The sequence below is a fragment of the Lepisosteus oculatus genome, chromosome 3 (genome assembly GCF_040954835.1).
Source record: "Lepisosteus oculatus isolate fLepOcu1 chromosome 3, fLepOcu1.hap2, whole genome shotgun sequence".
NCBI lineage: Eukaryota > Metazoa > Chordata > Actinopteri > Semionotiformes > Lepisosteidae > Lepisosteus > Lepisosteus oculatus.
In genome coordinates, this window is record NC_090698.1 from 9974762 (window position 1) to 10002721 (window position 27960).

At 54.3% G+C, this 27960-nt stretch overlaps 1 protein-coding gene across 4 annotated transcripts; it reads left to right on the plus strand.

Annotated features, from left to right (window-relative positions):
• The first annotated feature begins 1 nt into the window (after window position 1).
• Window positions 2-27910, plus strand: pld2 (phospholipase D2). Of its 4 annotated transcripts, XM_069186715.1 has the most exons (27): window positions 2-386; window positions 869-1019; window positions 3955-3994; window positions 10255-10412; window positions 11414-11541; window positions 13494-13636; window positions 14091-14184; window positions 14458-14523; window positions 15513-15571; window positions 16802-16894; window positions 17474-17626; window positions 17862-18005; window positions 18555-18638; window positions 18787-18865; window positions 20013-20123; window positions 20302-20493; window positions 20779-20959; window positions 22340-22458; window positions 22582-22695; window positions 23576-23680; window positions 23900-23988; window positions 24618-24731; window positions 24940-24989; window positions 25331-25465; window positions 26209-26362; window positions 26967-27084; window positions 27410-27910. In XM_069186715.1, exons 4-27 carry the CDS (start codon window positions 10292-10294, stop codon window positions 27632-27634), a joined length of 2871 nt encoding a protein of 956 aa, XP_069042816.1. In that variant the 5' UTR covers window positions 2-386; window positions 869-1019; window positions 3955-3994; window positions 10255-10291; the 3' UTR covers window positions 27635-27910. The 4 variants fall into 4 exon arrangements, with proteins under 4 accessions (XP_069042816.1, XP_069042819.1, XP_069042815.1 ...); XM_069186714.1 differs by lacking the exons at window positions 2-386; window positions 869-1019 and adding an exon at window positions 3008-3429; XM_069186717.1 differs by lacking the exons at window positions 2-386; window positions 869-1019 and adding an exon at window positions 3008-3297.
• The last annotated feature ends 50 nt before the right edge of the window (window positions 27911-27960 follow it).

Here is a 27960-nt window from a genome sequence, read left to right on the forward strand (position 1 = left end):
GTATACAACCGTGTCCATAAAGCAACGCCTTTGAATTATACAGTGTCAAACCGTCTGACCCCAGAGGTCACGAGAGGGTGCCCCGTGCGCGCTGGGGTCTCGAGAGGCGCGAGCCGCCGATCTCCCCGTGGGCACGCGCGCGGCGCCGGGCACAGAACCAGCAGAGACTCGCGCAAAAAAAAAAAACCAAGAACAAGAATAAAAAAAAACACCGAATTCAAGACACTTCTCGGGCGGAGCTGTGAGCGAAGTATAGCCTACGTGGGCAGCAAAACGACAGGGACCTGCCCGTGGCGCTGAGACCGAGAGATAGAAGGAGGGCGTCTGCGCCCGCAGCGGGGAGATGGGGCCGACCTGCTCTCGGAAAGCCTGTATCCCGGGATAAAGTAAATTCCGCCGCTGGAAAACTAACGAAGAAAGGACGGAAAGGGGGCTGGGAGAGGGTGGGCACCGGCCGGAGCCAGGAATAGCGGCTCTGCCAAGCCTGCCGCCCTCGCCTGTGCTGGTGCGCATCGGGACGCGCGGAGGACGTGGACCGCTGATTGCAAACAGGGGACCCGCTGGAGAGTTCGCGATAGTCCGCGGACACGCACGGCCCTCTGTCCCCGAGCGGCTGTGACTTCCTTAATTTTTTTCACTCTCGGTCGCTGCAGCCCCGATCCCTGCGATTGAGGGTTATTTTCAGGAGTGTCCCTGCCGCCCGAAGTTGCTAAGCGTCCACGGCGTGTCCACGGATCGTCTTACCGCCTCACACGGCGACCTGCGTGTTTTTTTTTATTCTTTTGGCAGTAACTCAAAACTGACACGTCTAATTCCTCATAAACCTAACTGTTTTCTTTTTAATTGACTTTTGCCGTCCTCGCTGCAGTTTACCGATGTTTGTTCGTGGTCTGGTCACGGGGGTGGACAGGCACAGTCAGGACTGAACGCACAGGGCTCGGGTGACTGCAGGGACGTCTCCAGCCCGGAGTCCCTCCCCCCGGCTCGCTCGGACCTTGCGCTGGACTGGCTGTTTGAAGGTGAGCTCAGTTCATATCCTGTCCGTTTTACCGCCGCCGAGTTATCGAGTATCGTGACTATTGCACGGACAGACCGGGACTCCTGCCAGTGTGGGGCTGAATGGCAGAACATATCCAACAAAGACAGTGTCTCCTGCCAGACAGGCGCCCCCAGTGCGGTCTGGGACTGCGGGTGAAGATGAGAGTTTGGGACAGCGGGTGAAGATGAGAGTTTGGGACAGTGGGTGACGTTGAGAGTTTGGGACACTCCAGGGTGTGAGAGTTTGGGACAGCGGGTGAAGAGAGTTTGGGATGCTCCAGGGTGTGTGAGTTTGGGACGCTCCAGGGTGTGAGAGTTTGGGACAGCTGGTGAAGATGAGAGTTTGGGATGCTCCAGGGTGTGAGAGTTTGGGACAGTGGGTAAAGTTGAGAGTTTGGGACACTGGGTGACATTGAGAGTTTGGGACACTCCAGGGTGTGTGAGTTTGGGACAGTGGGTAAAGTTGAGAGTTTGGGACGCTCCAGGGTGTGAGAGTTTGGGACAGTGGGTAAAGTTGAGAGTTTGGGACGCTCCAGGGTGTGAGAGTTCGGGACAGCGGGTGAAGATGAGAGAGGGCACATGGGCGGGTGTGTGTGCATATGAGCCAGTTTCCCCGAATGAGTTAAGACCCATGATGACTGGAAACTGTGTGTGATCTCGAAAGGCACATATAACACTGAAATTCATCATCACAAGAGTGAGAGTCAGTCCTGTGTGGTTTCAGTGGTATTGAGCTCAGTTAGCACAGCAGCTGATGCACACATTGCAAGAGGTGACATACAGAGACAAGAGGTACTGTGTCACACTGAGAGACAAGAGTTACTGTGTCACACTGCGTGCCTGTCCTGTCCTTTGAGAGTTTGTATTGTTTTATGGTGTGTTTGTGATGCTTGTCCTGTCCTTTGCTTTGTGATCAATTCTTTCTTAACGCCTTGTAGGAGGAAGTCAGTTGTCACAGTGAAAGTGAGTCAGCTGTGTCCTGTCTTCCCATACCTTTTGGTAAAGGCTAGTTAACAGATCCCAGTGGCCAGTCTCACACCTGCTCAAAGGTGCCTTTTAAGCACTGACACTGCAGTGCTGCATGTGTGCAATATATACTGTCCCACTTCAAGCACAGAGGACCTGAGTCTCTGGTGGGGCTGCACTTCACAGCTGATCTGAGAGTGGTGGGTGCGTGGAACAAGCTGCCCAGCGGTGTGGGTGAAGCAGAGGCCCTGGGAGCCCTCAGTAAGGTGCTGCAAAGAAGGAAAAAGGGGGCTACAGCCTGGAAACCTCACAGACAGCAGGCTCAGTCCTCGAACCCCTGTTCAGCAGCTAGAGGGCAGTGCTGGGAGAGGAGTCTCAGAGTTTGTTTCATTTCCTGGCCATGAGCACCATCTCATCCAATCAGAGTCGCCCATCCACCGGTTTTCTAACTGCTTCCTCCAGCTGGAGCCCGTCCCAGCAAGCAGTGGGCGCAGGGCGGGGTACACCCTGGACAGGACACCAGTCCATCGCAGGGCAGACACACTCACACCAGGGCCAATTTTCCCAGCAGCCCAGTCGGCCTCCCAGCAGGTCTGTGGAAAACCAGAGCTCCCAGAGGAAACCCACACAAACAGGGAGAGAACATGCAGACTCCACACAGACAGACCCTCAGGTCTGGAATCTGAACCCAGGGCCGCAGCACTGAGCCACCCTGCCGCCTGCTCAATCAGAGGGATGGTGGAGACAATCTGTGACCACTGACTCGCTGTTGATCCAGAGGAGTTCCTGGCTCCCAGTGTCACTGTGGGGATCCCAGAAGGCCAGAAGGAATGAAGGAACCTACCTTCCCATGTCACCCCCTCCTACCTGCCCAAATTATAACATCCACTGTGCATCTTCCCCCACCCTGTGGGCGCTCTTCTTTTACACAGAGAGTGGTGGGAGTGTGGAACAAGCTGCCCCCCTAGCCATATTGGTAAGATCCTCAACATCTGTTTTCTTTCAAGGAACAGCTGGTGGAGATCCTCAGATTAATTCACTACCTATCGAACGGGCCTCAGCTCCCTTGTAGAGACGCTGGAGGGGCGCGACGCGTCCCGTTGTTTCGGGTATTTACGGTAATGCGAGGCCACGTGTGGAATGTTTGGAGGCGCGCAATTGTCGACGTCCTACGGTAACGCAGGCGGGGGGAGTTACGCTGTGCTGTAGACCTGCTTGTTTAAACTAATGACAGTGTTTCACTGAGGCGGTGGGGGAGTTGGGATGAGTAGAGAAAGGAACTGAGAAAACGGGGTGAGGCTCGCCGCTCTCTGCATATATTCCAGCACTTTCCGCGGGGAGAGGGAGGGTCACTCCCTGACACTCGCAGGGGTAGGAGAGGGGTTCTCCGGAGCGGAGGAGCCGGAGTCAGCCTGGACTCAGCAGGTGAAACACCGCGTTTCGCTCTTCTCGCTCTGTACGCCCCGAGACAGTCCCTGCGCCCGCGAGGGGCTGTGGGGCGGGGCGGACCGGGACCGGGACCGGGTGGGGTGACGTCACGCAGCAGCGCCAGACTAGACCAGCAGACAGGACGCTGTTGGCAAATTCGGTTTCATTCAGATTCTGCGCTCTTCACCGGCGTGGCAGCGGATTTACAGTGTTGCCAAAACATATACAGTTAACGCAACTTTTACAGGCATTTACAGTACAAACGCATCACTGGGCAGCCGCGTACATCACATAAAACATTACTGAGAGACAGGCTCACTGCTCCTCAGGCTGGGACAGGAGATCACACACTGGGCTACAGCTCTGTTAGAGTTGCCTACCCCGGTTGGATTGGGAGCTGTTCTGATTCTGGCAGGAGTGCAGATTCTGGGATCAGATTAGTTATTTCATTCAGTGTTTGTCTAATCTGGAGTATTTCTCACAGTGCAGTAAAAAGTTCATCTCTGTCTCTGTTTCTCCCAGCTGGCAGTGGGAGCACAGCCTATCTTCTCAGGACAGCCAGGTTTGTTATTATCTAATAACTAATAAATAGCTAGGTCTTTTCTGTATACTGATTAGTATACTCCTCTCTGTATCTTTATGTGTCTCTATAGCCTTGTGCGCTCCTCTCTGTGTCTGCACAGCCCTGTGTGCTCCTCTCTGTCTGTGTCTCTATAGCCCTGTGCGCTCCTCTCTGTCTGTGTCTCTATAGCCCTGTGCGCTCCTCTCTGTCTGTGTCTCTATAGCCCTGTGCGCTCCTCTCTGTCTGTGTCTCTATAGCCCTGTGCGCTCCTCTCTGTCTGTGTCTCTATAGCCCTGTGCGCTCCTCTCTGTCTGTGTCTCTATAGCCCTGTGCGCTCCTCTCTGTCTGTGTCTCTATAGCCCTGTGCGCTCCTCTCTGTCTGTGTCTCTATAGCCCTGTGCGCTCCTCTCTGTCTGTGTCTGCACGGCCCTGTGCGCTCCTCTCTGTCTGTGTCTGCACGGCCCTGTGCGCTCCTCTCTGTCTGTCTCTCTATAGCCCTGTGCGCTCCTCTCTGTCTGTCTCTCTATAGCCCTGTGCGCTCCTCTCTGTCTGTCTGCACGGCCCTCTGTGTGTCTCTGTCTGTGTCTTTGCGCTCCTCTCTGTCTGTGTCTGTGCGCCTCTCTGTCTGTGTCTCTATAGCCCTGTGCGCTCCTCTCTGTCTGTGTCTCTATAGCCCTGTGCGCTCCTCTCTGTCTGTGTCTCTATAGCCCTGTGCGCTCCTCTCTGTCTGTGTCTGCACGGCCCTCTGTGTGTCTCTGTCTGTGTCTTTGCGCTCCTCTCTGTCTGTGTCTTTGCGCTCCTCTCTGTCTGTGTCTCTATAGCCCTGTGCGCTCCTCTCTGTCTGTGTCTCTATAGCCCTGTGCGCTCCTCTCTGTCTGTCTCTCTATAGCCCTGTGCGCTCCTCTCTGTCTGTCTCTCTATAGCCCTGTGCGCTCCTCTCTGTCTGTCTCTCTATAGCCCTGTGCGCTCCTCTCTGTCTGTCTCTCTATAGCCCTGTGCGCTCCTCTCTGTCTGTCTGCACGGCCCTCTGTGTGTCTCTGTCTGTGTCTTTGCGCTCCTCTCTGTCTGTGTCTTTGCGCTCCTCTCTGTCTGTGTCTTTGCGCTCCTCTCTGTCTGTGTCTTTGCGCTCCTCTCTGTCTGTGTCTTTGCGCTCCTCTCTGTCTGTGTCTTTGCGCTCCTCTCTGTCTGTGTCTTTGCGCTCCTCTCTGTCTGTGTCTGTGCGCCTCTCTGTCTGTGTCTCTATAGCCCTGTGCGCTCCTCTCTGTCTGTGTCTCTATAGCCCTGTGCGCTCCTCTCTGTCTGTGTCTCTATAGCCCTGTGCGCTCCTCTCTGTCTGTGTCTCTATAGCCCTGTGCGCTCCTCTCTGTCTGTGTCTCTATAGCCCTGTGCGCTCCTCTCTGTCTGTGTCTCTATAGCCCTGTGCGCTCCTCTCTGTCTGTGTCTGCACGGCCCTCTGTGTGTCTCTGTCTGTGTCTGTGCGCCTCTCTGTCTGTGTCTCTATAGCCCTGTGCGCTCCTCTCTGTCTGTCTCTATAGCCCTGTGCGCTCCTCTCTGTCTGTGTCTCTATAGCCCTGTGCGCTCCTCTCTGTCTGTGTCTGCACGGCCCTCTGTGTGTCTCTGTCTGTGTCTTTGCGCTCCTCTCTGTCTGTGTCTGTGCGCCTCTCTGTCTGTGTCTCTATAGCCCTGTGCGCTCCTCTCTGTCTGTCTCTCTATAGCCCTGTGCGCTCCTCTCTGTCTGTCTCTCTATAGCCCTGTGCGCTCCTCTCTGTCTGTCTCTCTATAGCCCTGTGCGCTCCTCTCTGTCTGTCTCTCTATAGCCCTGTGCGCTCCTCTCTGTCTGTCTCTCTATAGCCCTGTGCGCTCCTCTCTGTCTGTCTCTCTATAGCCCTGTGCGCTCCTCTCTGTCTGTCTGCACGGCCCTCTGTGTGTCTCTGTCTGTGTCTTTGCGCTCCTCTCTGTCTGTGTCTTTGCGCTCCTCTCTGTCTGTGTCTTTGCGCTCCTCTCTGTCTGTGTCTTTGCGCTCCTCTCTGTCTGTGTCTTTGCGCTCCTCTCTGTCTGTGTCTCTATAGCCCTGTGCGCGCCTCTCTGTCTGTGTCTCTATAGCCCTGTGCGCGCCTCTCTGTCTGTGTCTCTATAGCCCTGTGCGCGCCTCTCTGTCTGTGTCTCTATAGCCCTGTGCGCTCCTCTCTGTCTGTGTCTGCACGGCCCTCTGTGTGTCTCTGTCTGTGTCTTTGCGCTCCTCTCTGTCTGTGTCTGTGCGCCTCTCTGTCTGTGTCTCTATAGCCCTGTGCGCTCCTCTCTGTCTGTGTCTCTATAGCCCTGTGCGCTCCTCTCTGTCTCTCTCTCCCTCCTTGCTGTTTAAATACCCCATATTTCTCTCCTGTATCCACTGGCGTTGTCTGGGACGTGTGTTGTTCTCTCTCCTCGACTGCTGTTGGGGACCCGTCCAGCCTGGTGGGGACAGAGGGGACCCCCTCCCCAACACCCCTGTGCGGGATGTGCTGTCCCCTGGTGTCCCTCTGGCACACAAAGGGCTGTTTGTTCTGGGTTGCTGGGTCGCTGGGCCACGTTCCTCTCTGGAATGCCTGCCTGTTCGAGCAGCACCGCACGTCTCTGTGCTCCGAACGCACGCAGGACTGGCGATGGCACACAGGGGCGGATTAGGGTGGGTCGTACTGGACACTGTGGGGTATGGTTTGAGAAAGGGGGCTGGTGCTGGAGGGATGCTGTGTTCCTTCAGTGCCTCCCTTTAAAAATCAGGATCCTCTGACCCCTGACCCATGAGGTTTTACCGTTTGTCATTTCACTGCCACACCTGCAGCCCCCAAGGACCCGAGTCCCCTTTGCCGACCCGTTACTTGCTGAAGCGATCCTTAGCCTTTCCCAGATCTGCAGGACCAGGTACTTTCCCAGCTGGGACGCCACGTAATGCCAGTTTTTGGCCGCGTTAGAGCCGTGAGCTCCTGGCTGTTGACTCAGAACGGGCGCTCTTCATCTGTATTCTGACATCCGAGCAACCTCCTGGTGTCCATCATAACGATCCCTGTGCCGGTGGGTGCAGCAGTGCCTACGGGAGGCTGTTTTCCCTCTGGGATTCTAGCTGGAATTGTTTCAGATGCCGAAACACTTGGCATCGGTCCTGGGCTTCTGATCTTCGAACAGGTTCGCCGAGGAGAGGAGTGATTGACGGGGCCGTTCGTGTGTGCAGGGGCTGTCGGAGTGCCAGCTGTGTGAACTGTGAGGAATGTGGAGCGAAACTGGAATTCCGGGCGGCAGTGGGGAGTCACCGACCATGTGGTTGGCAGATGACTCCCACTTCACAGGAGTCTGATCCGCTCCAGGGTTTACAGGGCTGTCAGTCAGACTCCCACTGCACAGGAGTCTGATCCGCTCCAGGATTTACAGGGCTGTTAATGAGATTCCCACTGCACAGGAGTCTGATCCGCTCCAGGGTTTACAGGGCTGTCAGTCAGGGGACCCTTGCACAGCAGGTGGAGTGAAAAAGGGTGAGACTGAAAGAGATTCTGGGGTAGAGAAGGAGGGAGAGGGGGGCAGGTTGAGACCCGAGGCTCACAGCTGGCGAGAGTTGTGGTGTTGCGGAGGGAGACAGTGGCAGATATCGGACAGGACAAACAGAAACAGACTGGACAGGTTTCTTGCCTGCGCAGGGCGGGAGAACAGGGTGCGTCCAGCCCTTGTGGAGAAACCGGAGCCTGCCGCGAACAGGCCGGTATTTTCCTGCTGTACCTGGTTGCCATGGCGACGACTCCGTTCTAGCCAATCGGCGCACACCCCCACCCTTCTCCAGAATGCTTGTCTCCAGGCCGCCACCTGATGCACCCTGGCCTGCTGCTTTGAGATTCTCCACGGCCTCGGCCCTGCCTCCGCTCAGCTGTATTACAGTGTACTACTGCACCTGTGATGAGGTAGAGCTGGATCTTACACTATTTCTGCAGTCTGCACAGACAAACCCTTTACATTTCAGGAACGAGTGAGCTCTTTTGCTCCTCAGCAGCTCACATGCTGTAGGCTCCCCACTCGACATGTGGAAGACTGTAGCTGTACTGAGCACTGCTCTGGGTAACTGTGCGTGTCAGAGCTGTACTGAGCACTGCTCTGGGTAACTGTGCGTGTCAGAGCTGTACTGAGCACTGCTCTGGGTAACTGTGCGTGTCAGAGCTGTACTGAGCACTGCTCTGGGTAACTGTGCGTGTCAGAGCTGTGCTGAGCACTGCGCTGGGTAACTGTGCGTGTCAAGAGCTGTGCTGAGCACTGCGCTGGGTAACTGTGCGTGTCAGAGCTGTGCTGAGCACTGCGCTGGGTAACTGTGCGTGTCAGAGCTGTGCTGAGCACTGCGCTGGGTAACTGTGCGTGTCAGAGCTGTGCTGAGCACTGCGTTGGGTAACTGTGCGTGTCAGAGCTGTGCTGAGCACTGCGCTGGGTAACTGTGTGTCAGAGCTGTGCTGAGCACTGCGCTGGGTAACTGTGCGTGTCAGAGCTGTGCTGAGCACTGCGCTGGGTAACTGTGCGTGTCAGAGCTGTGCTGAGCACTGCTCTGGGTAACTGTGCGTGTCAGAGCTGTGCTGAGCACTGCTCTGTGTAACTGTGCGTGTCAGAGCTGTGCTGAGCACTGCGCTGTGTAACTGTGCGTGTCAGAGCTGTGCTGAGCACTGCGCTGTGTAACTGTGCGTGTCAGAGCTGTGCTGAGCACTGCGCTGTGTAACTGTGCGTGTCAGAGCTGTGCTGAGCACTGCGCTGTGTAACTGTGCGTGTCAAGAGCTGTGCTGAGCACTGCGCTGTGTAACTGTGCGTGTCAGAGCTGTGCTGAGCACTGCTCTGGGTAACTGTGCGTGTCAGAGCTGTGCTGAGCACTGCTCTGGGTAACTGTGCGTGTCAGAGCTGTGCTGAGCACTGCGCTGTGTAACTGTGCGTGTCAGAGCTGTGCTGAGCACTGCTCTGGGTAACTGTGCGTGTCAGAGCTGTGCTGAGCACTGCTCTGGGTAACTGTGCGTGTCAGAGCTGTGCTGAGCACTGCTCTGGGTAACTGTGCGTGTCAGAGCTGTGCTGAGCACTGCTCTGGGTAACTGTGCGTGTCAGAGCTGTGCTGAGCACTGCTCTGGGTAACTGTGCGTGTCAGAGCTGTGCTGAGCACTGCGCTGGGTAACTGTGTGTCAGAGCTGTGCTGAGCACTGCGCTGGGTAACTGTGTGTCAGAGCTGTGCTGAGCACTGCGCTGGGTAACTGTGTGTCAGAGCTGTGCTGAGCACTGCGCTGGGTAACTGTGTGTGTCAGAGCTGTGCTGAGCACTGCGCTGGGTAACTGTGTGTGTCAGAGCTGTGCTGAGCACTGCGCTGTCTAACTGTGTGTGTCAGAGCTGTGCTGAGCACTGTGCTGTGTAACTGTGTGTCAGAGCTCTGTGCTGTGGGTGTGGATTGTAGTTTCCTGCTGAGTCCCCCCTCTCTCCAGTCCAGTATGCTCTCAGGGTTTCCAGGATGTGTGATTCATTGTGTGATCAGGCTGCTTCAAGTTCTTTTTCCATTGTTTTGGGGTCATTGTTTCCAAAACAGAGCGTCTGTTAGCTGTAAAGAGGTAGAAAGGCAAAGGCACGTGCGCACTCCTGTGTGTGTGTGTGTGTGTCCTTCCCACTGACTCTCACCTGTGTGTCCACAGTACTGAGCACTGTGCTGTGTAACTGTGTGTGTCAGAGCTCTATTGAGCACTGTGCTGTGTAATTGTGTGTCTGAGCTCTACTGAGCACTGTGCTGCTTAACTATGAGTCAGCATTGTACTTGGCGCTGTGCTGGGTGCAGACCCCAAATCTTTAGGCTCTATTTTGCTGTGTCAGAATTTAATTTTGGTGGAACAGACAGTCTCTCCAGTTGCTGACATACCAGTGCCCTAACCGACACACACCCCTCCCACAGCACAGGGGCAGACTCCGACTGTGTACCCACCTGTGTTTGTACTGTGGCAAGAACAGCTCCCCTCCCCAGCTAGCGGGAGTTCAAGGAGAGGTCGACACCAGGGGCAGTGGGGGAGACAGCTGGTACACACAACAGCAAGTCCTCATGGGTCGTTACTCAAGAGCATGTCAACCCAGTCGCCAGGACACAAGGGACACGCCACATTCAGAACAGCTCGGCTTTCAGCCAGAAACATGAGCCAGACAGGCTTGAATTCAATTGTATTTGGGTCTTTTCTTCCTAACAATTAGACACAAAGCCATACAATGTTCAGGCGTCTGGTTTTAAACTTTTCCAGCTGAGTGATCAGGGGTTGGAGAAGGGGCTTAAGTACCATGGCTTCTCCAGAGGAGGACGTGGTGGAGGCGACGCAGGCGACGGTGCTCACAAGGCGATTGCACAGAGATGATCTGCCAATCTCCGAGGACGAGCTGGACTGCCTCCGAGAGGCCACAGGTGAGGCATGGAGCCGCTGGGACTACATCCCCCAGCATGCACCCGCTGGGGTAGGAATGGGTACTCAGATCCCAGCATGCACCTGATGGGGTAGAAATGAGAATGCAGATCCAAGCATGCACCCGCTAGGGTAGGAATGAGAATACAGATCCTGGTGTGTACCCGCTGGGTACACAGATGCCCGCATGTACCTGCTGGGGTAGGAATGGGTACACAGATGCCAGCATGTATTATGTTGGCTGTAGGGGGTGGAAAGTAAAATGTTTTAGAACGTAGAAAAGAAATGAAGGAGTACGGAGACCAGGTATACACACACTCTCCCTGGGTAACTCTTCAAGTCTGAGACTGCAAGTCTTGCTGTGTTGGCAAGACAAGGAGGGACAGGAGAGCAGAGTGGAGCCTCATCAGGGTTTCCCAGTCACTGGAAGACAGCGGGCGTGTGCGTGCTAGTCACTGAAGGCGGAGGCGTGGAGGGCTGCAGATTGAGAGAACAGCAGAAGGGCTTTAAAACCCTATAATTAGATGAAAAGTGCCAGGTCAGCATACTCCTACAGCAAGAGCACATTTAATGACATTCTGGCGCACAGCGGAGTCGGGGAAGCGCAAGTGACAATTGCAATAAGGGCTGCGGTTTGGCCTGTAAACAGAAGCTGCCGCAGAAGTTTCCCAGGTGTGACAGCACAGAGACTGAAAGGCCAGGCGCAGCCCTGGGGGAGGCTGGTGGTGTTCACCTGGACTTCACGCCATTCCTTCTGTGGAGGAGCTCCCCACACCACCTGCCCCTATGCACTGGTTCTCCTTGACTCTGTTTTATGGTATAGTTGAGTTACATTTACACGAGTTTAAAGTCCTGAGTAACCCAGGGGAGAGGGCCTATAATCTAGCCAATTGCATCATGCGTGTAGCCCAGAAGGACACAGACTACAAAGCCCATTATGCACCAGACACGAGAACTACAGAGCCCAGCCTGCCCTGTGTGACCTCTGCCCTGTTTTGCCCAGACGAGCGGCCGTTCCTGGTGATCCATCACCTGCAGGCGGTGAGAGAGAAGGGGGTGCCGCTGCTCCTGCGGGACACGCCCGTCACCTGCAAGGTGGACAGCACGGAGCGCCACACCACGCGCTCCAAGGTGAGCGATGGCATGTTGGAGAGGCGGGACAGAGCAAGCCTCCTGCCCCGAGCCCGTTCGGCCCGGCTTGCTTGTGTGGCTGGAGCTTCTGCTCACACGGGGAGTCCTGAGCCTCCAGGCTTGACTAACCCTAGCCGTGCATAGGCCAGTACAGAGCTTTGGAACAGGCAAAGGCTTATTCCATGCAGGAAGGAATGGATTGGAAAGGAGTGCTTGGGATAAACTTTGCCTGTTCCTCTGCAGCCTGTGCTCCCTGCTCACACTTCAGCTCTGAGTTCCTGCGACCTGCATGCAGCGCCGTACATCTGCCACAAAAAGACTCCCAGGTCATGACAGCCTCCACCTCCCAGGCCTTGAAATTTACTCTGACGTGCGAATGATAGACGGGCACGATTTCAGATGAGCAGTACGGACGGGTCAGACCAAGATGGAGTCTTTATTATCCCCAAAGGGTGGTTAGTTATACAGCAGCGGACAATATGAAGAACAAAACAATTACACATACGGGAACTGGAGAACCGCAGGGTTACGGTCGCAGCTATAAATGCGAACTGAAACTTTATATTGGGAAGCGTGATTCTGGGTTCTGAGGGGACTAATTGGATTTCTTTAAATAAAAGGCACGAGAGGTCCTCTAGGATGCAATATGCTTTATGCAGAACTCGTCACTGATAGACATGGAGCAGGGCCGAAAGGTCAGCACCAGTGAGTATGGCAGCTTGACAAAATCTCCAGTTTGTTCTTACTCTTTAGAGCTTCCCAAACCAGCAGCTCAGTGCTACAGCTAAAGCAGATTCTATAAAAGACTCAACGGATTATCAGCCTTAAAATATTTCAAATGCCTTAAGAAAAAGACTCTGTTGCCCCCTTTTCTTGGGACGCAGTTGATGTTTGCCTCAGTTGAGCTTGCAGTCTAGAACAGTCAATAGACACTTACCTGCCACCTCCTCCACTCCGGATGCAGGTTTGAGTGGGCGTCTCCTTGAAGTCACTTGCCCCGTCTTTGGTCCTGGAGACATTCCACTTCAAATAGTTTAGTTCTCCCCAAGTGGCTCCTTTGACACTGGCCTGTGGCTCCACACTTCTGCAGGCAACTGGCTAATAATAACAGAGCCCTCTGCAGGTTTCATTATGTGTCTGGAGTGGTGAGGAATCTTGCAGTCATGTGTGTGCAGGACAAAGTAAGGAGACGAGACACATATTTGGGGGAACCAGTGGAAGAATACAGCTTGTTAGACAGGGCATTGTTACCCTCTAAGTTTCATCTGTGATCACATCACTGATCCATCTGACTTGATTAAGATCAAGACCAAGATTAGACAATGGCTTAGTTCCCAGTAAATACTGTTTAATTGCTGGAGAGAAATCTACAAGCAGCAGGCTAGTGTGAAGCTGGAGAAGGATCAGGTTAGGAAGGGATATTGTAGCATATTCTCCAGCCCTACCTGCCCTTTAAGCAATCTGAGATGGGTCCAACTGGTCCTGTACCTGTGCCACTGTCTTGTTTTTCACTGGCTGGTCAGAGGTTTTAGTAACCAGTGAGGTGAGGGATACTGGTCTAGAAGAGCATGACCTAGGAGGTTAGACTTTTGTCACTGAGGCCATAGGGTACAAACCCCTCTGTCTCTCTCGGGTGCGGCTGTCTGCGTGTGTGTATGAACGCCTCTGTCTCTCTTTTGGGTGTGGCTGTCTGTGTGTGTGTATTAACCCCTCTGTCTCTCTCTCGGGTGCAGCTGCCTGTGTGTGTATGAACCCCTCTGTCTCTCTCTTGGGTGCGGCTATCTGTGTGTGTGTATTAACCCCTCTGTCTCTCTCTCGGGTGCGGCTGCCTGTGTGTGTATTAACCCCTCTGTCTCTCTCTCGGGTGCGGCTGCCTGTGTGTGTATTAACCCCTCTGTCTCTCTCTCGGGTGCGGCTGCCTGTGTGTGTATTAACCCCTCTGTCTCTCTCAGGTGCGGGTCAGCACTCTGTACACAGTGCGCCTGACTCACGGCCGGTTCACCTGGACGGTGAAGAGGAAGTACCGCCACTTCCAGGAGCTGCACCGCGACCTGCACAGCCACAAGCTGATGGTGAACTTCCTGCCCCTGGGCAGGTGAGGCCAGCGCAGGGCACGGTTATCCTGCCCTTCCAGGGCGAGCGTTCATTGTCACGCAGTGCTGCGATAAATGGGCACAGTGAGACTGTGTTAGTGCTGCGCTGTGCAAGGGCAGCAGCTGGGGGCGACCGGGAGAGAGTCCAGCGCTGCAGAGTCTGGCTGCACTGTTCAGTGAACAGAGTCACTGTAACACGAGAACACTTGCACGTATCCTTAAACAAGAGACTGCTGAGGGAAGCCCTGTGGTGATTTACTGGATATAAACACTTTTAATACACTTGAATTACATGTCTGTTTCACTTAATTGCATGGTGCTTCATGGTGACACACGTGAAATACTTGTTTCAGCCACTGGCGGCGGTCACATGGAGGGTGACTCTGGCGTGATGACGCGATGCGGGTTGTGGGTCCTGGGGTCCCACTGACCTTGCCTCTCCCTGTGTCCCCGCAGGTTTGCCGCGGAGAGGCAGCAACTGGGCACCATGGCGGACGAGCTGCCCACCCTGCACGGCGCAGACCGAGCGAGACGGGCTTCCAGCAAGCCGGTACGAGACTCCCGCCACCCCGCCGCCCTTGGGGCTAGCTTGAACCCAGGGCCGATAGCTGGGTGAGGTGGGGGAGACACTCAGTCCAGCTCATCTGTATCTTCACATTAACATCACCATCAGAGCTGTAGAGACTGTAAAGACACTCAGTCCAGCTCATCTGTATCTTCACATTCACACTCATCACCATCAGATCTGTAGAGACTGTAAAGGCACTCAGTCCAGCTTGTCTTCCAATTAACATTCCCAATCTTTCTGTTCTTTTATTTGCAGAAGCTCCTGGAAGACTATCTGAATGTGTTACTAGAGAACAGCTTCTGCAGGAACTATCATGGGATGGTGAGAGACTGGGGAACAGCAGACACGCAGGCAGAGATTGGCTCTCTCGTGCAGACTGGGAGATGTGTAGTGTCACACAGCCACTTCTTACAGGAACTTGTGGCATGCAGTGAAACCGCAGTTAAGTATAGTAAAGCTCAGTGAAAGCAGGGTAAAAGCACAGAAGAGTGCAGGACAGCAGTGAAATCAGGGATAAAGCACAGTACAGTGCAATAAAACCCAGTGAAATCAGGGTGAAAGTACAGTACAGTAGAGTAAAGCCCAGTGACATCAGGTAAAAACACAGTACAGTTTGGTAAAGTCTAGTGAACTCAGGGTAAAAGCATAGTACAGTGCAGTACTACACAGTAAATGTGCAGTCGGTAGATGTGTAGTAAAGCACAGTGAGATCATCTGGTGTGAAGATGGTATTACTGTGAAACTGTGGGTCCCCCAAGCCCGTCTACATTGTATGGGTGACAGGGCCTTCTCCTGCTATGCCTTCAAGCTCTGGAACTCTTTGCCCAAGGATATCAGAGAGTCACCTTCTCTAAACTCTTCAAATCCAGACTCAAAACCCTCTTCTTCAGAAAAGCCTTTACTTAACTGGTTCCATTCTTCACCCCTCTGCTCTTCTTAACACCACCTTCCATGGTCTCCTCTATTGTTATTGTTGTAATTGTAATTGTCTTATCTTGTGAAATCTTCTTATTTATTGTTATTGTCATCCTGTAAAGCGCTTTGAGAAGCCACCTTTAAAGGTGCTATATAAAATAAAGTTTATTATTATTATTATTATTATTATTATTATTATTATTATTATTAGATGTGAAGTAAAGTGTAGTAAAGCACAGTGAGCTCAGGGAAGGGCCTGGTGTGGAGCTGGTATTGCCAGGGACAGCTGCAGGAGACTCCAACACAGCCAGATGCTCAGTCTATTAACAGTCTAGGCCTGAGCTCGACAGAGTGACTGACAGCACGTGTCCTGTGTGTCTGTGCCCGCACAACAGCTGGAGTTCCTAGATGTCAGCCCTCTGTCCTTCGTCGGGGATCTGGGACCAAAAGGCCTGTAAGTCAAGTCAGACAGCCGAAGCAACACTGTATGCTGTAGCTACTGCTGTCTGTCCTCCTGTTCCCTCTGCTGCCTGTCTCCCGTTTGTCCTCCTCTCCCTTCTCCCGTTCCCTCGGCTGCCTGTCTCCCGTTTGTCCTCCTCTCCCTTCTCCCGTTCCCTCGGCTGCCTGTCTCCCGTTTGTCCTCCTCTCCCTTCTCCCGTTCCCTCTGCTGCCTGTCTCCCGTTTGTCCTCCTCTCCCTTCTCTCGTTCCCTCTGCTGCCTGTCTCCTGTCTGTCCTCCTCTCCCTTCTCTCGTTCCCTCTGCTGCCTGTCTCCTGTCTGTCCTCCTTTCCCTTCTCCCATTCCCTCCTCCCGTCTGTCTGTCCTTGTGTGCTCTTAGGGCAGGAATCCACAGTGATCATTCCGGACCGATAGTCAGATGTAGGCTGAATGGCAGTCCTGGGCTCTCATCGAAAGAGGAAGTGCTCACCGAAACAGGAAGTGCTCATTCCTGTAGTTTGGACATTGCTCACCCAGTCCGCCCTGTGCTGTGGCACTAGACCCCAGTGACCACAGCTGAGCAGCGGGTACGTTCAGAGCTGGCCATGACATTCTCGGCTTGGAGCACAACGGCGCCGCCCCTGTGGCAGGGTGAGGGTTTGGTCGGAGAGGCAAGCGGTGAATTGGAACGTGAAGCGTCTCCTCTCAAGCTGTTCTCTGTCCTCGGCGTCCAGAGCGCTGAAACACTACCAGCCCGATTTCACCCTGCTGAAAACCAGGAACCAGGACTCCCGAAAGTTCAGTTTGCTCGGAAGAGGTGCCTACGCGAGAGTGTGGTTTGAGGCCTGTTTTTCTCCTCCTTGCTGTTCGTTTCGGAAGAGAGACTGCAGAGGCGCCCCGTGCAGAGTGTGCCCTGCTCGTGCCTGTTGCTTGCTGGGGTGGGCTCCGGTCCCCCGCGGTGTAGAAGGCGGCCGGTCCGCAGGGGTGAGGGCGCTGAACGAAACATTTCAGGGTTTGCACCCAGCAGCGAGGGAGGAGAGCGACTCCGGGGGAGGCTTAGGAACGGGAGTGCTCAGGAGTGAAGAGCTCGCGCCAGCTGCACCGGCAGCACACCCGGGCCACTGCACCTGCTGCTCGCGTGGAAACCCGGATCCAGTCCCAGCAGCACCAAGGCTGGCCCGCTGGGTCGCCAGACCGGTCTTTTAGTCTGCTGCCGGCCCGCTGGTCACTCTGTCTGTCTGTTCTAGGGAGGGCTTTATCCTGAAAAGGTCAGGAGGTCACCGCATCCTGGGGCTCAACTGCTTCGGCCACCACCAGTTCTGTTACCGCTGGTCCCGCCGGTGAGAGAGGACGTCTGTCCTTCACTCAGTAGTGTGTCTGTATTAACCCCTCTCTCTCTCAGTGCAGTGTTAATGGACTGTAGTGTCCAGTGTGTCTGTATTAACCCCTCTCTCTCTCAGTGCAGTGTTAATGGACTGTAGTGTCCAGTGTGTCTGTATTAACCCCTCTCTCTCTCAGTGCAGTGTTAATGGACTGTAGTGTCCAGTGTGTCTGTATTAACCCCTCTCTCTCTCAGTGCAGTGTTAATGGACTGTAGTGTCCAGTGTGTCTGTATTAACCCCTCTCTCTCTCAGTGCAGTGTTAATGGACTGTAGTGTCCAGTGTGTCTGTATTAACCCCCCTCTCTCTCAGTGCAGTGTTAATGGACTGTAGTGTCCAGTGTGTCTGTATTAACCCCTCTCTCTCAGTGCAGTGTTAATGGACTGTAGTGTCCAGTGTGTCTGTATTAACCCCCCTCTCTCTCAGTGCAGTGTTAATGGACTGTAGTGTCCAGTGTGTCTGTATTAACCCCTCTCTCTCAGTGCAGTGTTAATGGACTGTAGTGTCCTGTGTGTACTAACCCCCCCTCTCTCTTTCAGTTGGCTGGTTGTTAAAGACTCATTTCTCCTCTACATGAAGCCGGAAGCAGGGGTCATCTCTTTTGTGCTGCTCTTTGACCCGGAGTTCAAAGTTCAAGTGGGCCGCTGTTACACCGATACAAAGTATGGAGTGTGTATCCAGAACTTTACCAGGTACTTTACTTTGTATGCACTAACATAGTGACATACTAACACACACTGGCACTCACTGTCTGACACTTAACACAGGTAGAACTTGACACGGTGTATCAAGACTAGGAGTGCTCTCTGTCGGTGCTCAGTCTGTGTGTGCACTGACACACCCTGTGCACATATGAGTCGTCTCTCACTGCTCAGCCGAGTCTGTGCACTGTTTGTGTTGACTTTGTCACTCTGCTGCCCCCTGCAGGACACTGGTCATCAAGTGCAGCAGCTACAGGCAGGCGCAGTGGTGGAGCCATGAGATCCACAGGCTGTCGGAGCCCTGCGAATTCCTGCAGACACACCGGTTCGACAGCTTCGCCCCGCCCCGCGAGGACACGCTCGCCAGATGGTGAGAGATCGGTGAAGGGGAGGCGGAGAGAGGGACAGTAGTAGTGGGTATACAGATGACCCATCGGTGGTGTGTGGTGGTGTGTGAGGGTGTTGTTTCCGATGGTGGGGTGTGTTTCATAGGTGTGTGAGGGTATTTTGTGATGGTGTGGGGTGTGTCAGTGGTGTGCGTGGCTGTGGTGTGTGTCAGTGGTGTGCAATTGTGTGGTGTGTGTTTCCGATGGTGGGGTGTATTTCATAGGTGTGTCAGGGTATTGTGTGATGGTGTGGGGTATGTCAGTGGTGTGCGTGGCTGTGGTGTGTGTCGGTGTTGTGTGTGATGGCGTTGTGTGTGTCAGTGGTGTGTGATGGCCTAGTCTGTGTTAGAGATGTTTTGTCAGTGGTGTGCGTGGCTGTGGTGTGTGTTGGTGGCGTGTGAGGGCATTTTGTGCGATTGTATGTATGTTAGAGGTGTTTGTCATTGGTGTGTGTGGCTGTGGTGTGTGTCGGTGGCGTGTGAGGGCATCGTGTTCGATTGTGTGGTGTGTGATGGCGTTGTGTGTATTGGCAGGTACATCAATGGCAGGGAGTATTTTGCTGATGTTGCCCAGGCTCTGGAGCAGGCGAGAGAGGAGATCTTCATCACAGACTGGTGGTGAGTGAAGTCACTCTTTCTTCATGCTGTACTCTGCATGCACTGCTCACTGTTTACTGTGCAGCACTCTCATACACAGGCTGTCACTGGCCTGACGGTGTCGGTCAGTGTGCTGGTCAGTCTCACTTCCTTCCTCTGGCCTCTCCAGGCTCAGTCCTGAGATCTACCTGAAGCGCCCAGCTACCAGCCACTACTGGCGCCTAGACCAGATCTTAAAGCGGAAAGCGGTAAGAACTTCTGGGGTCACACTGGGGTCAGGCTCTGGGTGGGGTCAGGCTCTGGGACAGACTGGATTAGACGCTGGGACAGTTTTATTATTAGGCTGGTGTGGGGTCAGATTGGGGTCTGGGTTGGACTGGGGTCAGGTGCTAGGACAGGCTGGGGTCAAACTGGTGTTGGGGTCTGGGTTGGACTGGGGTCAGGTGCTCGGACATACTGGTGTTGGGCTCTGGGTCGGACTGGGGTCAGGTGCTAAGACAGACTGGCGTTGGGCTCTGGGTCGGACTGGGGTCAGGTGCTAAGACAGACTGGCGTTGGGCTCTGGGTCGGACTGGGGTCAGGTGCTAAGACAGACTGGCGTTGGGCTCTGGGTCGGACTGGGGTCAGGTGCTAAGACAGACTGGCGTTGGGCTCTGGGTCGGACTGGGGTCAGGTGCTAAGACAGACTGGCGTTGGGCTCTGGGTCGGACTGGGGTCAGGTGCTAAGACAGACTGGCGTTGGGCTCTGGGTCGGACTGGGGTCAGGTGCTAAGACAGACTGGCGTTGGGCTCTGGGTCGGACTGGGGTCAGGTGCTAAGACAGACTGGCGTTGGGCTCTGGGTCGGACTGGGGTCAGGTGCTAAGACAGACTGGCGTTGGGCTCTGGGTCGGACTGGGGTCAGGTGCTAAGACAGACTGGCGTTGGGCTCTGGGTCGGACTGGGGTCAGGTGCTAAGACAGACTGGCGTTGGGCTCTGGGTCGGACTGGGGTCAAACTGGTGTTGGGCTCTGGGTTGGACTGGGGTAAGGTGCTTGGACAAACGGGTTGGGCTCTGGGACGGACTGGGGTCGGTGCTAAGACAGACTGGTGTTGGGCTCTGGGTTGGACTGGGGTCAGGTGCTAGGACAGACTGGGGTTGGGCTGGGGTCGTATTGAGGTCAGGATAGAGTTGGGCTGGTGTTGGGCTCAGATGAGGGAATAGGGAGTTTTGTTTACGCAAACGTGTTTTTCAGTTGTGTTTGTACTGGGGTTACAATAAAGCTCAGGCTGGCAGCGGGGTGGACTGGTTCTGTGTCATACTAATGGGGGGCTGAAGGCCGAAGTGTAGTTGGGGAGGAGAAAAGAGGAAAGTGAGATGCTGGAGTGCACAGCCTGTGTCTGTCGCCCCCTGCAGGAACAGGGAGTGAAAGTGTGCGTCCTGCTGTACAAGGAGGTGGAGTTGGCGCTGGGCATCAACAGTGACTACAGCAAGAGGAAGCTCATGAACATGCACCCCAATATCAAGGTGAAGGGCAGAGACCCCTCCCTATCTTCCTCACTGATCCGGGGATTCTGCTCCTCAGATAAATCCATCCATAAATGAATGATCTAGGAAAAGGATCCCGATATTTTCCACACGCTCCCATTGCTAATGTGCCAGTGAACGAGAAAGAGTCATGGATGTGTCCCCCTCTCTCTCTCAGGTGATGCGCCACCCCGATCACGTTTCCTCCATAGTCTTCCTCTGGGCGCATCATGAGAAGATGGTGGCCATTGACCAATCGGTGGCCTTTGTGGGCGGGATTGACCTGGCCTATGGGAGGTGGGATGACAAACACTATAGGCTGGCAGACCTGGGGAACATGCTGACAGCCAGTCAGGCAGCAGACCAGCAGGTAAAGTGTGTACTAGACTGTGCAGCATGTCTGTATTAACACCTCTCTCTCAGTGCAGTGTTAATGGACTGTAGTGTCCAGTGTGTCTGTATTAACCCCTCTATCTCAGTGCAGTGTTAATGGATTTTAGTGTCCAGTGTGTCTGTATTAACCCCTCTCTCTCTCAGTGCAGTGTTAATGGACTGTAGTGTCCAGTGTGTCTGTATTAACCCCTCTCTCTCAGTGCAGTGTTAATGGACTGTAGTGTCCAGTGTGTAGTAACCTCTGTGCGTCTCTCTCTCTCAGAGTGGTGACGTGGTTGATTCGCCCGGTGAGTCGAACCCTGTGCCTGAGACACAGGGCAGTGTTTCGGATCAGCGGCAGGTCAGCCCAGAGGACCTCACCGACAACACCCGGCTGTGGCTGGGCAAGGACTACAGCAACTTCATCACCAAGGACTGGGTCCAGCTGGACCGGCCCTTCGAGGGTAACCAGGCCGCTGCTGCTCCTTGTCCTTCGGTCAGCACTGCTGGGTCAGGGTTAGGACACCCGCCTCGGGCAGCCCTCAGCCCTCGTCCCTCGCAGGGACAGCTCGGAGCAGCCAGTGCAGAACTGGGAGTCTCTCCAGCTCCCTGTCCTTCGGTCAGCACTGCTGGGTCAGGGTTAGGACGCATGCCTGGGGCAGCCCTCAGCCCTCGTCAATCGCAGTGCAGAACTGGGAGCCTCTCCAGCTCCCTGACACACTGTCCGCTCCCTGCCCTGCCCCTTCCTGCTTCCCAAGCCAGTTCCACTCCAAATCCCATCCTCCCTTTCGTTCTGGCACTGGTACAGGCCCGACCTCGGCCCTTTAGAGCCTGTTCCTCCCTCGACAGCCTCCAGTCCTCTCTCGGGTCCTCCCCAGCCCAGGCATGGCGGCCCCCACTTACCCCGCCTGCCCGTTATAGCAGGCTTGTGACCTTTCACCCCAGCAGCTGAATCACCCTGTAACTCGCACCTGGCAGCCCCCTGAAGCTCAGCAGGTGTGAGCCTGGCCAGTACCTGGATGGGAGACCTCCTGGGAAAGCTAAGGCTGCTGCTGGAAGAGGTGTTAGTGGGACCAGTCGGGGGCGCTCACCCTGTGTTCTGTGTGGGTCCTAATGCCCCAGTATAGTGATGGGGATGTTATACTGTAAAAAAGATGCCGTCTTTCGGATGAGACATAAAACGTAAAACCGAAGTCCTGACTATCTGTGGTCATTAAAAATCCCAAGGCCTTTCTCGATAACAGTAGGGATGTAACCCTGGTGTCCTGCCCACATTTCCCCCTGGCCTTTACCAGTCATGGCCTCCTGATAATCCCCCTCTCTGAACTGGTTTCATCACTCTGCTCTCCTCCCCACTGAGAGCTGGTGTGTGGGGAGAGCACTGGTGCACTATGGCTGCTGTTGCATCATCCAGGTGGGGCTACACACTGGTGGTGGTGGAAGGGAGTCCTCATTACCTGTAAAGCGCTCTGATGGAGTGTCTAGAAAAGTGCTGGATAAGTGTAAGGAACTATTATTAAGAGTATTGACTAGGTCAACACAGAGGATGTCTTCAAAATCAAAGGTGAAACAAGACCCACATGGAAACTGAGAACAGGAGATACCTCTTTGCACAAAGAGTGGTGGGAGTGTGGTACAAGGAGTCCAGCTGTACTTTTGAAGCTGATAAACTGGTTTTGTTTGATAAATGACTGGATAAGATTCTGGAATAAGTTAGCTACTGACTACCAAAGGAGCTGGGTGGACTGCATGGCCTCCTCTCATTTGTAATGGTTTTTCTTTCTTTTGCTCTCATCTTCATTTTGTCCTTCTCCTGCCTTCCTCCTCCTCTCCCTCTCTCTCAGATAACATTGACCGCACTGTGGTTCCCAGGATGCCATGGCGGGATATGGCCGCAGTGGTTCATGGGAAGGCGGCTCGAGATTTGTCTCGTCACTTCATCCAGCGCTGGAACTTCACCAAGGTCAGCATGGGCGAGGCACGAGCGAAACTGTAGAGTTCAGCCAGTGTGTTTGAGGTCATCCAAATGTTTGAGGTCAGGAGTCACACAAAGACTGATCTGAGACTGTGCTGTTCTTTCTTCCAGATCTTCAAGAACAAATACAAAGACGACTTCTACCCCTGCCTGCTGCCCAAGTCACACAGCGCTGCGGACTCGCTGCCGTTCATTGTGCCTCAGACCCGCAGTGCCAGAGTGCAGGTACACACACACAGGCACAGCACTGCAGACGCACGCACGCACGCACGCACGCACGCACGCACGCACACGCACAGGCACAGGCACAGTACTGCAGACGCACACGCACAGGCACAGCACTGCAGAGACACACACGCACGCACGCACGCACGCACACGCACAGGCACAGTACTGCAGACGCACACGCACAGGCACAGCACTGCAGAGACACACACACACACACACACACACACAGCACTGCAGACACACAGGCACAGCACTGCAGAGACACACACACACACACACACACACAGCACTGCAGACACACAGGCACAGCACTGCAGAGACACACACACACACACACACACACACAGCACTGCAGACGCACACGCACAGGCACAGCACTGCAGACACACAGGCACAGCACTGTAGAGACACACACACACACACACACACAGCACTGCAGACGCACACGCACAGGCACAGCACTGCAGAGACAGACACACACACACACACACACACACACACAGACACACAGACACACAGACACACAGCACTGCAGACACAGACACACAGACACACAGCACTGCAGACACAGACACACAGACACACAGCACTGCAGACACAGACACACATACAGACATACAGCACTGCAGACACACACACACACACAGCACTGCAGACTCCCTGTGCCAGTGTGGGCACACACGTACGACAGGCCCGGGTCCCACCAGTCCAGCAGCCTGCTCTGTGCGCTGCAGTCCCTGGGGAAAACCCATCTGTCAGGCCAGGGCTTGCAACTGGCTCCTGTCAGCTCGGGCCTCGCTCAGCCACCTGCTTGTTTCCTCTTTCTTCTCCCTGTCGCTGGGGAGCGCCGCTCACAGGCTGTCCCCTGTGTCCTCAGATCCTGCGCTCGGTGGATCGCTGGTCGGCGGGGACCTGCGAGTGTTCTATACACAGGGCCTACATCGACACCATCGAGAGCAGCGAGCACTACGTCTACATCGAGGTGCGGGGAGCCTGACGGGCCGTCTGGCTTGTTTGGTTGCTAGTAGCTGAGTGATCCCGAGATCCTTCTATCTCTTGAGGAGATTGTAGGGAATTAGCTTCATCACATGGCTGGGCAGTTTGTTCCACACACCCGCCACTCTTTGCGTAAAGAAATGCCTCTTGTTTAAGTCCTTCAAATGCACTTTTGCTTACTTGGTATCAATCCATCTCTGTGTAGAATCAGTTCTTCATCAGCTGCAGTGACGAGAAGAGTGTGTTTAACAGGATAGGAGATGCCCTAGTCGACAGGATTCTCCGAGCTCACAGGTCTGTCTATGGCCACACACACTGCTCAGCCCTCTCTGATGTTGCTGTGCACAATCCTGCTTTCTCAGTGCAGTGTTAATGGACTGTAGTGTCCAGTGTGTCTGTATTAACCCCTCTCTCTCAGTGCAGTGTTAATGGACTGTAGTGTCCAGTGTGTCTGTATTAACCCCTCTCTCTCAGTGCAGTGTTAATGGACTGTAGTGTCCAGTGTGTCTGTATTAACCCCTCTCTCTCAGTGCAGTGTTAATGGACTGTAGTGTCCAGTGTGTCTGTATTAACCCCTCTCTCAGTGCAGTGTTAATGTACTGTAGTGTCCAGTGTGTCTGTATTAACCCCTCTCTCTCAGTGCAGTGTTAATGGACTGTAGTGTCCAGTGTGTCTGTGGACTCTCTCTCAGTGCAGGGTTCATGTACTGGAGTGTCCAGTGTGTCTGTATTAACCCCCCTCTCTCTCAGTGCAGTGTTAATGTACTGTAGTGTCCAGTGTGTCTGTATTAACCCCCCTCTCTCTCAGTGCAGTGTTAATGGACTGTAGTGTCCTGTGTGTCTGTATTAACCCCCCTCTCTCTCAGTGGAGTGTTAATGGACTGTAGTGTCCAGTGTGTCTGTATTAACCCCTCTCTCTCTCAGTGAGCAGAAAGTGTTCAGGGTGTACATCGTGGTGCCTTTGCTGCCAGGATTCGAGGGAGACATCAGCAGTGGTGGCGGGACCTCGATGCAGGCGATCTTACATTTCACCTACAGGTCAGAGGGCTTTAACACTGCTGCAGTAACTGTATGGTTAGCAGTTTGGCTTTATCGTGAATTACTTGGTCGTTTAGATGATTAATCAACAAGTCATTTAAATAGACAGAAGTTTGGGAAATTGGTGTGACAGTTGCTCTGCAGCCCTGTCCTACGGTCTACGGCTACGGCCCTGTGCCTGAGCCCATCTCTCCCCGGTCTGTTGCAGGACTATGTGTCGAGGGGAGTTCTCTATCCTGGGGCGGCTGAAGGAGAAGAGTAAGTTCCTCTTCTTCCCACATTCCTCACTGGTCTGTGTCTCGTGCGTCTGTCTCCCTCTGTATGTCTCTCTGCGTGTCCATCTCTCTGTGTGTCCGTCTATCTGCCCGTCTGTCTCTCTGTGTGTCCGTCTATCTGCCCGTTTGTCTCTTTGTCCATCTGATTGACTGCCCGTCTGTCTATCTGTCCATCAGTCTCTCTGTGTGTCTGATTGACTGTCTCTCTTATGTCTCTCTGCGTGTCCATCTCTCTGTGTGTCCGTCTATCTGTCTGTGTGTCGGTCTGTCTGCCTGTCTGTCTCTCTGCATGTCTGACTGTGTCTCTGTGTGTCTTACTCTCAGTGCAAGATGAGTGGAAGCACTACATCTCTCTGTGTGGTCTGCGAACCCACGCCCAGCTTCCCGGCTCTCTGGTGTCGGAGCTGATCTACGTGCACAGCAAGACCCTCATCGCCGATGATCGGCGCTACATCATCGGTGAGACCCCGTCCTCCCTCTCCGCCCCCAACCCAGCAGCACCTCCTGCTGGAAGACTTCATGATGCCGTCCCACCTCGCTTGGAAACGGGCTGGAGGCAAGCTGTGCCCTTGGAGCTCGGACTCCAGGACCTCGGGCGGCGAGTCCAGGCCAGGAACCACCTGGCACTGAGGCCTGTGGCACTCTGTCGGCCAGCTGAGTGCCGCCCAGCGCGAAGGCGGTTGTCTGATCGCTGAGCTGATCGATCACCTAGTACAGATATTGAAAGCATGTTAAGAGTGTTTGTGTGTTACGTTTGTATTAAAATCTTCCTGCATTGTATCTTTCTCTATAATACACTCTTCTCTCTCCTTTTCCCTCTGTCCCTTCCTCACTCTCTCTCGTTTCTCCCTCCCTCCTCTTTCCTCTCTCCTTTCTCTCTCCCTCCTCTCTCCACTCCCCCTCCTCTCTCTGTCCCTGCTCCTCTCGCCTTTCTCCCTCCTCTCTCTCCTCTCCCCCTCCTCTTTACTCTCTCCTTTCTCTCTCCCTCCTCTCTCCACTCCCCCTCTCTCTCTGTCCCTGCTCCTCTCGCCTTTCTCCCTCCTCTCTCTCCTCTCCCCCTCCTCTTTCCTCTCTCCTTCTCTCTCCCTCCTCTCTCCACTCCCCCTCCTCTCTCTGTCCCTGCTCCTCTCACCTTTCTCCCTCCTCTCTCCCTGCTCTCTCTCCCCCTCCTCTCTCTCCTCTCCCCCTCCTCTCTCTCCCAGGCTCTGCCAACATCAATGACCGCAGCATGCTGGGCAGCCGGGACAGTGAGCTGGCCGTGCTGGTGGAGGACACGGACCTGGTGCCCTCGCTGATGGGCGGCCAGGAGTACCAGGCGGGCCGGCTGGCAATGGCCTTGCGGCAGGAGTGCTTCCGGTGCGGAGTCCTCGTCAGCTTTCCTCTTCCTCCTCTTTAGTCTGCTTCTTTACCATTGAAATTGATGATGATAATAACACAGATCGGGGTGAGGAGGGAGACACTGCTGCACCAGCTGAGTTAAGGGGGAACTTTAGGAAGGTATTAGGGAGCTCAGGTTGGAATTACCAGGACATCAGGGCCAACAGCCCTGTTCTTACAAACAGTGTCCTGGGATCTTTACTGACTGAGTAGTATGGAGTGAACATGGTTCAACTACAGCACACTGTCCCCTGCCATCCCCTTGAATTCTGGTCCAGGGCGCCCCCTCCTGGTCCTCCAACAACGCTGGCAGCCTTAGTGGTCTCCCACCCCAGTAGTGACCAAGCCTGGCCATGCTGAGCTCCCGAGGTCTGACCAGCTTGGGCTAAAGGGCAGGGTCATTGATGCTTATAATAGTGCTTATCCTGCTATTATTTATATGTTTAATGACTACAAGGTGCTGTCAAGTCATTTATAGCATTGGTGCTGATAACTGTGGTTCTGCCACAACCAATACTTGTGAAGAGAGCAGTAACACAACAGGAGAAGTAACTCTTCCCTGCTGTCGTGTTTTAATGTCCAGGGTTCTTCTGGCAGCGGACTCAGACCCCTGCATCGACATCCAGGATCCAATCAGTGACGAGTTTTTCCAGGGGGTGTGGAACAGGATCGCCGAATCGAACGCTGACATTTACGACATGGTGAGTGGGAGAGGAGAACAGGGAGTAACACTGGACACTACAGTCCATTAACACTGCACTGAGAGAGAGGGGTTAATACAGACACACTGGACACTACAGTCCATTAACACTGCACTGAGAGAGAGGGGTTAATACAGACACACTGGACACTACAGTCCATTAACACTGCACTGAGAGAGAGGGGTTAATACAGACACACTGGACACTACAGTATATTAACACTGCACTGAGAGAGAGGGGTTAATACAGACACACTGGACACTACAGTCCATTAACACTGAGAGGATGTCTGTGTCTTAATTTCCTTTCTCTGTTCTGTTTTCAGGTCTTCCGGTCTCTCCCCTCTAACTCGATCCACAACCTGCGGATGCTGAGGGAGTACGTCTCGGTGGAGCGGATGGCGGAGACGGACCCCGACAGGGCAAGAGAGGAGCTAGCTGGGGTCAGGGGTTACCTGGTCCACTTCCCCCTTCACTTCCTGTGTGAGGAGTACCTGCTGCCTCCCCTCAAAAGCAAGGAGCGCATGGTCCCCATGGAGGTGTGGACATAGCAGGGGTGCGTGGGGGGAGTGTTCCCCTTCCCCTGGTGGCGTGACACTGCAGCAATATTCTCCACTTCCTGGGCCATTCCGATCTCCTGTCCTAGTCCGCCCTCTCCCGCTTCCTGGACAGTACCAGAGAATTCATCAAGTTAGTGTGCTATCCCAAACACCTGTGACAGCTCTGATACCTGGGACGGTCTGTGACACCATTGATGGGCTATGACACCTGTGAAGAGTTGTGACACCTGGAACAGGTTGTAACACCTGGAACACCTGTGACGGGCTGTGACACCTGTGACTCTTGTGACGGGTTTTGACGGTTGTGACACTGGGAA